Source organism: Nicotiana tabacum, chromosome 8 (assembly GCF_000715075.1).
Source record: "Nicotiana tabacum cultivar K326 chromosome 8, ASM71507v2, whole genome shotgun sequence".
NCBI classification, from domain to species: domain Eukaryota; kingdom Viridiplantae; phylum Streptophyta; class Magnoliopsida; order Solanales; family Solanaceae; genus Nicotiana; species Nicotiana tabacum.
In genome coordinates, this window is record NC_134087.1 from 105,270,698 (window position 1) to 105,283,898 (window position 13,201).

Consider the following 13,201-nt stretch of genomic DNA (forward strand, 5'->3'; position numbering starts at 1 on the left):
CCCTCTACATTCATTCGTGTATAATATTATGCTCTTAGCGTTCGCTAGGCGCCAGTGGTTCGTGATGCTACAGTCAGGCTACAAAAGAGTCAGGGATGCTCAGGCATTGCCTCGACGTATTGTCCAGATTGAAGATACAGAGGCATTGAGAGAGTATAAGTGTAGTGGTTTCCGATACCTGATTGATGAGTGCGAACTGGGAAGGTTTAATTGGTCGACTAGTCGTCGCGATTGTGGCAAGGTCATGAAGTGGGTGTTGATTGGGAATAGTTGGTGGTATTGAAGCACCTTGTGATTTGTGTTGTACGAGCTTTAAAGGTTAGTTTTGCGGATCATCAGACTTTGTTTTCTATGGCTTTGCGCCAAGTGCAGGAGTCCAATAGTGGCATTCAGATTGCAGAGTCAGATTTGTATCAATCTTAGCCTGAGGTATGTGTATATATGGTATTGGTAGATTCCCGAATTTTGGGTATGACCAGGGTCTGAGATCTCGCACGGGATGATGTTGGGGCTTACAGTATTTCTACGTCAATAATGGATCTACATATCAGCATCAAGGGGAGTCGGAGGAATAACTTCAAATTCATAGGAGGCTATTCAGCGTGGGTATCGTAGTTGTGGCAGAACGGGATGCTTCAGAGGTAATGTAGTGGTTTATGAGTTTCTTGCTACGTGGTTCATGCTAGAGTCATCTGCATGTGGGGCTTTGATGGGAGTTATTGTATATCAACTATCCGAAGAAATGAGTCAGTTTAGTAGTGTTGGGTAAGCATAGTCATGGAAGTAAATGATCCTTTTGAATGGGAATTCTCTACTGGCATTTGTGGTAGCACTCTTGGATTGGGAGGTTTGTGTGACTCGGTTGAGTTGGGGAGGTGCAGTCCTGATGGTTTGGTTGCATGCGAGCGGATCTCAGAGGATTCTCGATGGTTTGACTATGGCTTGAGTTGGGTGTCTTCTATGGGCATAAGGAATATGTGGTACATTGTGGTTCCTCCCGAATCGGTATCTAAAATTAATAGAGCGTTGGCATTGTTGGCTATCATATGTGAAGATTGTGCATTTTTGGAAAGGACCTTGAGTTTTGGTTTGCAGTGCATGGTTGGTAGCAGGGTGATTACTGGGTTTTGAGGCTTTCGAGGTTCATATTTTGTCATGCGTTCAGAAACTCTATATGAGTGCTTCAGCAAAATGATAGGGTGTAAGTGATATATCATCCATTTGATTGCGTAGTGAAGTTAGAGTATGGAAATTTTGGTATTCCTGAGGTTTTGGGGCTAGATGCCATCATATGTGAATTATTTCCTATTTGCGGATTGTGGAGAAAAGTTGAGGATGATATAGTTAATAGCATGCATGATTGATAGGTCGTTGTGGATTTTAAGAAAGGTTATTTACCTATTTGGAGGTAATCGGGATTTGGTTGTGGGCTATTTGGGGGATCAGCAAGAATCTGTATGTCGTGTCAGAGCAAATTTGTGTGCCTTTGTGAGAATGTCATTTTGGTTATGTGATCAGGTAGGAGGGATATTATATATGCCCCTAGCCTATGTTATGTGCTACTCTTTTTGCTATGTTAGGCGGTGAGGTTGTATGATTATTTCCCCTGCAGGTAGTAATTCTGTTCAGGCCTTATGGCGATGCGGGCGAGATAGCCCTCATGATGTCGATTTGCTTATTGCACCTTAGTCGTGCTTGCTTCTTTCATGTGTTAACACTTTCATTTATTTTCCTACAGTTTTATTTGTGCACTATGTTGTACTTGATATCAGTATTCATATGTTCAGTGAGCTCGAGCATTTTGGCTTGATGAGTATTTGGGAGCGGGCTGCACGCCGCAGCGGATGTTATGTAGGATACCCTTTCCTTGTGTTCATTTGGTGTTGTGTTTTCACTCTGTGGGACGATTTGATGAAGAACTACACTTTTGTTGTTACACATGTTGTGCTCGTTAGATAATTCTTATACCTTGCTTTTCTTTGCTTGTGCTGCATAATTGAGTTATTGTTGGTTTGGTGTATGAATTGTGTAATGTGAGAATCTGTGTGGTTTTGTGATGAGCTGTCAGTTGTGCTGCTTGTATTGGTTGAGATGAGGTTCTTAGACCTGAGATTAGTACTATGGTATCGAGGGTGAGGAGTGTTTGGAAGTATGAGGGTGTTTCTGCTAAGATTTGGGTGATGGCCCTTGGCGGGCGAGAGAGCTTCCTAACCTGTTGTCTTCATGGGCGGCTATGAGTTCTCGCATGTTTCTTTATTATAAGCAGTGATGTGGAGGCCTGGAACAAGGTTGTATTAAATGTAAAGTATATTGCCGGCATCCAGGATACTATTTGAGCAGCTATGGTGGTCAGAGGATTATTGCTTCGGGCGTTTAAGTTGTGTGATTCAGCGTGTGATTGTATTCTAGATTGGAATTTGGCTTGATTCAGCTTGTTAAGGCTCGTGCAATGTGATGATGTGGAATTTGGATCCGATGATGAATTTCAGATGTTGAGGTTTGGGTTATGTTCTAAGGATATGGGCTAAGGAAAAGATGAGATCTTTAGTTAGGTTGCATTGTCAGTTCTGCTTAGGTTGGGTGATGGAGAATCACCCTCGGGTGTATGTATGGTGAGCTCATGTAGTGGTTCGATGGCTCTAGAACGACTCTAGGTACGTTCGAGGACAAACGTATGTTTAAGTGGAGGAGGATGTAACGACCCGATTGGTCGTTTTGAGCAATTTCGCCTAATTCGGTAGTTTGAGGTCTCGGGCAGCTTCACATTTTGTATATCGACTTATGTGCATGGTTGGATTCAGTTTCCGGATGAATCGGAGTTGGATTAGAAGATGGAACCTAGTTTTGGGAGTTTAAACAGTGAAAATTTGACCAGAATTGGACTTTTGAGTAAACAGCCCCGGAATAGGTCATGGGTGATCTCAACAGCTTCGTATGGTGATTTTGGACTTAGGTGCGCATCCGAATTCGGATTTGGAGGTCCGTAGGGTAATTTGAGGTGTGTCGGTGAAAGTTGAAAAAGTTGATGTTTGGAAAATGGAGAAGTTTGACCCATCGTTGACTTTTGTGATATCAGGGTCAGAATGCAATTCCGAGAGTTGGAAAAGCTCCGTTATGTCATTTTGAACCTGTCTGCAAAATTTGGCATCATTCCGAGTTGAATTGATAGGTTTTGGCACGAGTTTTGGAAGTTAGAAGGTTTGAAAGTTCCTAAGTTCGATTCTTGGTGTGATTCGATGTTTCGGCATTGTTTGATGTGATTTGAGACCTCGAGCGAGTCTGTGATAGGTTATATGACTTGTTTGTGTGTTTGGACGGGGTCCCGGGGGCCTCAGCTGTGTTCCAGGTGGGCTACAGGTCATTTTCCCTTGTTTTTGAACTGATGTTTTCTGCTTCTGGTATCCTCTTTCGCGATGGTGAACAGCCTTTCGCGTTCGCAAAGCTTTGTTGCTGACCACCTGGAAATTCTTCTTTGCGTTCGCGTAGCACTCCTCGCATTTTTGAAGCTCTTCTTTGACCCTCTTCGCGTTCGCGTCCCCCTCACGCGTTCGCGTAATTATGCAATTCCAATCTTCGCGTTCGCGTACTAGTTCACGCGTTCGCGCAGAGCAATCTCTGGGCCATAATATTTTCCTTCTTCGCGTTCGCGTGCGTGCTATCGCGTTCGCGAAGCACATCTGGGCAGCCTTCATTTTTTTTCTTCGCGAACGCGATACTTCCTCCGCGTTCGCGATGCTTTAATATCTGGGCAGAATATAAGTTTTTCAAATTGAGGGTTAGGCCATTTTGAACATTTTTGGAGTTCTAGAACTCGGTTTTGGGCGGTTCTTTGTGGTTTTTTCAAGCAAAACGATTGGGTAAGTGTTCTTCATCTAGAATTGATTATATTTCATGAATTTGTCTTTATTTTTATTATTTAATTTGTGATTTGGGTTGAGTAAAATGTTGGTTTGAAGAAAATTCCTAAAATGAAAAATTGTGATTTGAGGGGCCAAATGGTATCGGAATTTAATAAATTTTGTATGGTTGAATTCCTATTGGAATGGGTACTCGGATTTTGTAAAATTTGTCGGGTTCCGAGGCGCGGGCCCGGGGGTCAACCTTTGGACCAATTTTTGGATTTTGTTAAAGATTGAGACTTTATGATCCGGAATAGTTTCTTATGTGTTTTATTTGTGCTTTGAAGTTAATTTGGATAGATTTGAGCCGTCCAGAGTTCTTTTCACTCGAGAAGTGCATTTTAGAGTATCGATTTGTCGTCTTTGAGGTAAGTATCTTGCCTAACCTTGTGTGGGGCACTTCCCCTTAGGATTGAGTCTTCTTTGCTAATTGTAGTCCGAGCATGCAAAGTGACGAGTGTGTGCTCGGACTTATTTGTGGGAAATATGCTCTAGGGTTCTTTGGTTCTTATGTTCAATATGTGGAGAATATTCTATTATGATTGGGTTTAATAATTTCTTAAATTGTCTCTATATACTCCATATGATGTTGCTAGCTTTCCTCGCATTCCTACGTATTGCATTGACCCTTAATTGCCTTAATTGAAGTGATTGTCTTCCTTATTGTTTTGATACTTCTTGATTGTGAGTTCCTCTTTAACTTCATGCAAATAGGTTACATGTCCAATTGTTGTGGTTACCGGTGTAGTTATTACGTATTTATTATGTCTTGTTGTTTAGTTGAGGTTTCATTGTGAAGTTAATTATTGGTACAAGTTTGGTTATAGCAGATTCTCTTGCCGGTACATATTGAATTCTTATTGTTGGTCCCCTTGCCGGGATGTGTTTATTCTTGTTGTTGACTCCCTTGTCGGGATATGGCTGTTTCCTTATTGTTCACTTGTCGGGATTCTTTTGTGGTTAGTGTTAATTTGTATATTGGGATCGGGTTGCATGCCGCAATAATATTATATGGGATCGGGTTGCACGCCGCAATATCATTATATGATTTGGATCGGGTTGCACGCCGCAACAATATTATATAGGATCGGGTTGCACGCCGCAACATCTTTATATGATTTAGATCGGGTTGCACGTTGCAACAATATTATTTGATTTGGATCGGGTTTCACACCGCAATATCATTATATAATTTGGATCAGGTTGCAAGCCACAACAATATTATATGATTTGGATTGGGTTGCACACCACAACAGTACTATATGATTGGGATCGGGTTGCATGCCGCAACAAGATAGAATAAAAGTGAATATTGACTCTTATGGTGAGGACGAGAGTAAAAATACAAAGGGTGATGTCGTGCACTTTCTGCTGTTGTATTTATTTGTTGTTATCAATCCAAGTGTTTAAACTGTTTAAATTCCTTTATAGCTGTGATCCTTTGTTTTAGAACCTATAGTGTTTTCAATACCTCATCGTATTTATGTGTATATATATATATATACACTCCAATACTTCAAACTTCAATAATTGTTACAACCGTAATTCAATTAGTTTCTCAATTATACCCCCTTAAACAGTCTGAAGTTGTATTTTACTTAAAAAGGAATTTCTACTATGTTTTAAGTTATCAAAACTCTTGTTAAAGGTAATAATTCATTCAATGTTGTATTTTTAAATTAAAAGGGGTACTTTCTTTACTCAAATAATTTCAAAAGAAACAATTTCATCTTTTCTCACTGGCTTTCCCAATTAGTTTAGAAATTGTAATTTTACTTATATTAGGTAAATGGGACTTCTTGGACATATTGAGTGCATTGTACGGACATTATGTATTGTATAGCATGTGGATTCTGTTGTTAAAAATGAGATGGAAAATATGTGGGCACAAGGTGTCATGTGTGCGGAAGGTTCGGAAGTCAAGAGTATGATATGAGAAACCTATGATTGAGACGTGTATTAGACATGATGTGATTGATTGAGTGGGCATATCCTTCTTTAATTGAATACATTCTTACTTGTCTCTGTTCTAGTTATGTCAGTGTTGATTTACTTGGTTATCTGATTTACTTGGTTACCGTTTGTTGCTACCCGTGTTCTCCCATTATGGTTCTTACTGTTGGTATTTTGATTTTTTCCCGTTGTTGATACTACCTCGTTATCTTTATTTCGATGTTGTATTATCACATCCTGTTCATTTCATTTGACTAGTAGGTGTCTTAACTGTTCCTCGTCACTACCCCAACGAGGTTAGTATTGATACTTACTGGGCACCGTCGTGGTATTCTCATACCACACTTCTGTACATTTTTGTGTACAGATCCAGGTATTGATCGATAGTAGTTGTGCGGGTCGTCGCGGTGGAGACTCACAGTAACCTGTTGCTGCGTTCGCAGGCCTTGGAGTCACTTTCGTTTCTATTTACGTTCCGTTGATTCCTTCTCATTCTGGAATAGTTTTGTATTTATTTTATATAATTACTCTTAGAAAGGCTTATGACTTGTACCACCGGTTTTGGGAATTGTTATTTATTGAGAGTTATTTAATTTGAAGTTAATAAATATTAAGGTTATTTCTGTAAATGTTAGGCTTACCTAGTTTAGACACTAGGTGCCATCATGACTCCTTCGGAGGAATTTTGGGTCATGACACATAAAATTGTGACCAATTTGTGAAGATTTTATGACACGAGTTCATTAATGTGGATAAATTTTGTGATGATTTTGTGAGAATTTTATTGTTCAGTCACAAAACTTTTGCAACGTTCAAATTTGTGACGGATTGTGATGGATCTTTCCGTCACAATATAGTTTTTTCTTGTAATGATACCTACTCTATCATAACTAACTCTATCATAACTAGGGGTGTACATAGGTCGGGTTGGTTCGGATTTTCTAATTATCAAACCAAACCAATTGTATCGGGTTATTAAATCTAAATACCAAATCAAACTAATAAAAAGTCGGGTTTTTTAATCTCGGGTTTTTCGGAGTTTTTTTCATAGTCTTCATAGCACAAAAAGTAAAATTTGTGCTCCAAATATTTCTTTAATCCTAGTAAGATAAAACTATATAAGGTATTTTTTTAATAAAATAATATAAATATGAGATGAGTCTTGGCATTGTACTAAAATATTCAACAATAAAAATAATAAAATCACATAAAATAAATATTATTAATAAGCTATAATGAAAACAAACATAATTTAAAATTACGACTAATAAGTACTAATATTTTACATGACTAACCACTAAAAGAAAAATAATTTATACATTTATCTAAACCATGGAAAAACTAAAAAATAGATATCCAATACTATTTTCATTCATAGTACAATTGAATTGAATGTCTTTTATTAACATTAGTATTGATTTAATTTTGGTTTAGGATTTATTTGAATTACTAATATTTATGGACAATAAAACTTATTGGAGCATCCAAAAATTATAAGCCCAAGCTTGAAATAATACGTTGAAAAATAAAACTATGAAAAAGCTTAAGAAATATTTATAAACTACACTACAATAAATATTTTTATGTATTAAATATATTTAATACTTCTATACATATAATGTTGGGTTGGTTTGGTTTTGGTTTGACTTTTTTTAGTTAAAACCAAACCATAATCGGATTTTTTTTTCTCGAATTATCGGGTTGGTGCGGTTTGTCGGTTTCATTTCTACCCCTAATCATAACTATGCATATATATCCGAACTCAAAACACACATAACAACCATGACAGATAAAAGCATCCATTCTTACTCGTCTTAATTAGGTTCTCTGAGGGGAGACAATGGGGAATTTAAGATTTAAATTTTGTTGATTGAGTTGATCAGAATTCTACCACAACCCATATGATATATTGGGTTCACAATCTACTATTTTCTTATTTAATATATATAAAATTTTAGCCAAGTTACATTCTGGGATTAACCCGTAGCTAACGAGTTCCATTTTAGCCCGACGGGAAATATCCTATCAGGGAATATAATGCAAATGGGTCTCTTCCAATAGAAAACTATATATCACTCCTAATACGCAGTGTTATAAGTAGTAATAATACGCCAAATAAGAGCTATTATAACACTATACTTTATGGTTACGTATAAATGGAGTCGTGTTTAATATTTATAGGCTGAGGATACCAAAGTTGTAGCGTTGACGTTATTCACATGCCTTTCTTTTTGAAAGAGATGTCGAATTAGGTTGCAACTCAATTATTCAAAATAACCGTAGAAAATTCTTGGCACTTATGGCTGTCAAACATTTTCACATTGTTGGCCAGAATTAGTTAAATCCAACTATCAGTTGTTTACAATATTTATTTAACACAAGCTAATAAAGTAAAGAGTAAACGGAGAAGGAAAAATGAAAAAGAAGGGGAAAAAAATTCCCAAGTGGAGTACATTGGTTTGTCGATTTGACAAATATAGCTTACCTAAGGTGATTGCTAAGCAAGGTCAACTTCAATGGGGACACTCTCGAATTAATTATATCCAAAAAAAACAATGGTCAATTATCAATTAATCAAATCATAAGCCACTCCATAATCCATTGTTAAAATTACTTATGAAAGACAAACTCTTCGATTGCCGTGATAGGCGTATGAGTTTTTTCTCTTTTCATCACGGGATTAACGTTTTTCTTCTTTCTTTTTTTTTGCTTAATTTAATATTTTTTCTTTAAATGTATTCAAAATTCACTATATAAATAACCCATATTCATGTCAAATAAAAGATAAAACTCTTCAACGTAGGGGTGTACATAGGTCGAGTTGGTTCGGATTTTTCAGTTACCAAATCAAACTAATTGTGTCGGGTTATTAAATCTAAAGACCAAACCTAACCAATAAAAGTTGGTTTTTTTAATCTCGGTTTTTCTCGGATTTTTTTGGTTATTTCGGTTATTTTCCATAAAGTCTTCATAGAACAAAACCTAAAATTTGTGCTCCAAATATTTCTTTGATCCTAGTAAGACATAACTGCATAAGGTGCTTTTCAAAAATAACCTAAAATATGAGATGAGGTATGGCATTGTACTAAAATATTCAACAATAAAGATAATAAAATAGCATAAAATAAATATTATTAATAAGCCATATAAAAATAAACATAATCTTAAATTACTAAGTTGCTAAAATAAGTACGACTAACAAGTACTATTTTTATATGAGTAAACAATATTAAAAAAATAATAATAAGTTGTGCATTTTATCTAAACCATGAAAAAACTAAAAAACTAGATATCCAATACTATTGTTATTCTTACTAAGTTGCTAAAATAAGTACGACTAACAAGTACTACTTTTACATGAGTAAACACTATAAAAAAAATAAGTTGTGCATTTTATCTAAACCATAAAAAAAAATTAAAAAAAAATAGATATCCAACACTATTGTCATTCCTAGTACAATTTAATTAAATATCTTTTATTTGCATTAATATTGACTATAAAACTTACTGTAGCATTCAAGAATTATAAGTCTAAGTTTAAAATAATACGTTAAAAGATAAAATTATGAAAATGTTTAAGAAATATTTATAAACTACACTACAATAAATATTTTTATGTACTAAATATATTTAAAACTTCTATACATGTAATATCGGTTTGGTTTGGTTTGATTTGACTTTTTTTTAGCTAAAATCAAACAAAACCAATTATGGTCGGGTTTTTTTCGCCAACACCAAACCAAATTAAACCAAACTATAGTCGGATTTTTTCCTCGGTTTGATTCGGATTATCGATTTGATGCGGTTTGTCGGTTTCCTTTGTACCCCTAGTTGAACGTTCTCATGACTTGAAAATCTCAGATACGAGCTTAAGAATCTTAACTACTATCTCGCTACACTCCTTAGTACATGACGTTTAATTTTCTATTGCCTGTATTGTACAGAAGTTGATGCCTGTCCCCGCCCACTTATTATAAGGCTAAGGAAGTACTTCCCTTGTATAACTTGTGAAGGTTTAAGTTTTGAATAAGACTGAGATTCTGAATTATTTTCCAGTCATTTTAATATCTTGAGCTGAAATGCAACCCCTAAACTTTGCTGTATTATTATCTTTATTTTTGCTGGCATGACTCTTTCTAAAAGAACAAGCACTTGTCTGGATTCTAACAAAGCTACGAGCAATAGATACTAGAATAGAAGTTATGGTTTGCCTGAACCAAAACTCCATGTATATTGACCAGAAAACTCATTAAATATATATACAAATTAGATAGAAATGTGGTAGAATTTCGAGTCTGAACTTATAAAATTCAAATCCTCGCTCATGTCATCTGTGTAAAAAGAAATCTCTTGTTCATTACCAACTCTCGTATTAAGATCCAAACTTGCAAACAGTGCTCATTCTGATGAAAAGCCAGCGCTAGTACGTTAAGAATATACATCTTTGGAAAGAAAAGAGGGGACAGATTTGACTAGAAGAACTTACTTTCTTATTGTGTATCTCTCTATATATATAGTGCAAACAGTATTTGGTTAAGTGAAGAACAGTGGATGCTTGATCGTCACTCGTGTTTTAATTTTCTGATTTCTGCATCTTTTTCTGAGTTGTAATTTCTAAATATATAGATAGGCCGGAGTATAAGGCTAGGGGACAAAAGCATAGACATTACACATATAATGATAACGATATTACATGATAACTACAAAAACGAAATGCACAGAAAGCAAAACCTCTGTGGAAGCAAAATAGAAGCTTTTCATTAATTCAATTCCATCACAAGTACACAAATTAACCCCGGCCACCTATTTGAATTTTTCTCCGATCCTCATTAATAGTGCATCCCTCTCTCATTTGTCTTGTTTTCATCATTGTAGAAGAAAAAACTGTTGTTATTACATCCATTGCCACTGCTAGAGCTACTAATCAGCTCCTTAACTTCTTCAATATCATAATACTGGAATTGACTACTTTGATATCCATTTGACTTTTGATCAGCCCAAGTGCCAAGCTGGTGATCATTACCACGTCCAATATTGTTACCATAATCAAGAGTAAATTTTTGGGTGGTTTCTTCAAAAGTTGTTGGAATGTGACTCTGTAAACAACTGCCCATTTCCTCTTGTTTAATGTCTTTTCCATAGCTCATTTGGTTGCAACTTCCATCAGATGAGGAACAAGTTGCTTGCATGGGATTCATTAAGCTCTGATCTTGACATGGCTGAAAATAGGAATATTGATTTGTCCCCAACTCAAAGTTAAAGTTCATGTTATTGCTAGTGCACATGATAAGATTTGGTTGGGCTGATGAAATGTGCTCTAAGCCACCAGTGAGAGACCTAGTTGTGGTGTAATATGAATCTCTAAACAGACTTGAAAATGTTTGGGTTTGGGTTGGTGGAAAGAAAGGTGATTTTAAACCCATGACCTTCTTCTTGAGCTTTGTGTTCCAATAGTTTTTTATATCATTGTCAGTCCTTCCTGGTAATTGAGCTGCTATAATTGACCACCTGACACATAATTATACTATATGAGATTTAAGTTATATATACTAACACTGTTAAATGTCAATTCAATTTAACTGGTTATTGCTCTATTTATTGGATCAATACATCAAGCTTGTTTATGAAGAGTTTCTTGATAGTATAAAAATCTACAAATTGTCAGTACAGGAAAATTTAAAGTCAAATTCTTAGAATATAAAATAAGTTCCATCTAGATTACTGAATTTAACAGAGATTTTCTCTTCAAGAAGAAAAAATGGAATAGTTTATCAATTTGAACTGTCTCCTAACAGGCACAGCTGTATGTTTGTAAGTAAAGACAGAGACTTGATCCAAGATCTAAACCTGGCATGCATGCAGTAGAAATGTCCATAAAATGGCAGAATCCTCAGTGAGAAACCAACAAATTAATGCTTTTCTTTTTTAGCCTTATTCAATATTGAGGTTCTTCTTCTACAGTATTAGTATTTTTTAATGGGATCTATTTCAGTTCTCAAAGTCATGAAAACACATGAAAATTTAAGAGCACTAAAAGTAGCAGATAAGTGGCCAAAGCAGGAAAAGAAAAAATGGAAAAGATGTTACATAAATTAGACATAATTAAAAACTTTTCTACCTGCTTCCAATGCTGGCATACAAGCTGCATATAACTCTATCTTCCTCATCAGAAAAATCACCATGTTTGATATTAGGCCTTAGATAATTCAGCCATCTCAATCTACAGCTCTTTCCACATCTCCTTAATCCTGATCCAAAATCATTTCATCAATTAAAGCAGAAAAAATAAAAAATAAAAAATATTTCCATAAAAATAGGAAAAAGAATTACTCCAATGGGATGAGAAAAAGAGAGAATTCAATTTGGTCAAGAATCTCTTACCAGCTTTTTGAGGAAGAGCAATCCAATTACCACCAGTGCCATATTTGTCTATGAATTCCTTAAGCTTAGCATCTTCTTCTGGTGACCATGGTCCTCTCTTCACATTAGCTTTATCACAACAAGGAGCTCTCCCCATTTTTCTCTCTCTCTGTTTCTAATATTGTTTTTTGAGCATTTTCATGGAACTTCTGAGGAAGTTTTCTTTGCTTTCTTTCTAGAGAAATGGACAAGGTCTCTTGTTGTAAATTATTTGGTTTATATTAAGAGAGACTTGGGCTTTAAGACAATAAATCAAATAAAGTTAATTTTGTCTTATTAAGAGTTACATAAGTCAAATGGATAGGCCTATTTCTAATATCTTTTCAAGTAGTAGCTGATTAGAAGTTCTATTTCCATCTCAAATATGAGTAATACATTAGAAAAGCTCTTTTTGGCATTAGTCTTTACCTTGAAATTCAAGGATATCCCAAGTGTTTCATGTGCTCAAATAAAATAAAGATGCTTAACTAACTGATGGTTGTAGCTATATTAAATATATATTTTGATATCTTTAAAATTATATATATATTGTAACTTGGAAGAGTAATCATATGACAACAGGCTTTGTTTTATTAAGTCAGTGTACATTAATAGAATACCAAAGCTACCTTACGAAAATAGTAGCATACACATATGGGTAAAATTAACAAATACTACATCCTTAAATGATACGTGTAACGTAAAAGGACAACTGTTTGCGTGTGTGGGTTTAAGAAAGTTTTCTTTTTTCTTTAGGCTTTCAATATCGGAATTTTACAAGCTCTTAGAAGTACACTAATTAAACGTTTCCTACAAAAAAGTTCTCAGTTTTCCAAGTCAGCTCGAACTTGAAACTTCTAAATACAGTGCTGTAACACTCTTGCAGCCTTGTTGATCAGTTTTTCTTCTAACAAATGACCAAACAATCAAGCACATGTTGCAATAGAAAT

General features: G+C 35.4%; 1 protein-coding gene across 1 annotated transcript; it reads right to left on the reverse strand.

The window, feature by feature from the left end:
* Positions 1 to 10,588: 10,588 nt before the first annotated feature.
* On the reverse strand, positions 10,589 to 12,469 carry LOC107805786 (uncharacterized). The gene is made up of 3 exons (XM_016629871.2): positions 12,234 to 12,469; positions 11,971 to 12,100; positions 10,589 to 11,360 (listed from the first exon to the last, which is right to left on the reverse strand). Exons 1-3 carry the CDS (start codon positions 12,367 to 12,369, stop codon positions 10,682 to 10,684), a joined length of 945 nt encoding a protein of 314 aa, XP_016485357.1. The 5' UTR covers positions 12,370 to 12,469; the 3' UTR covers positions 10,589 to 10,681.
* Positions 12,470 to 13,201: the final 732 nt, after the last annotated feature.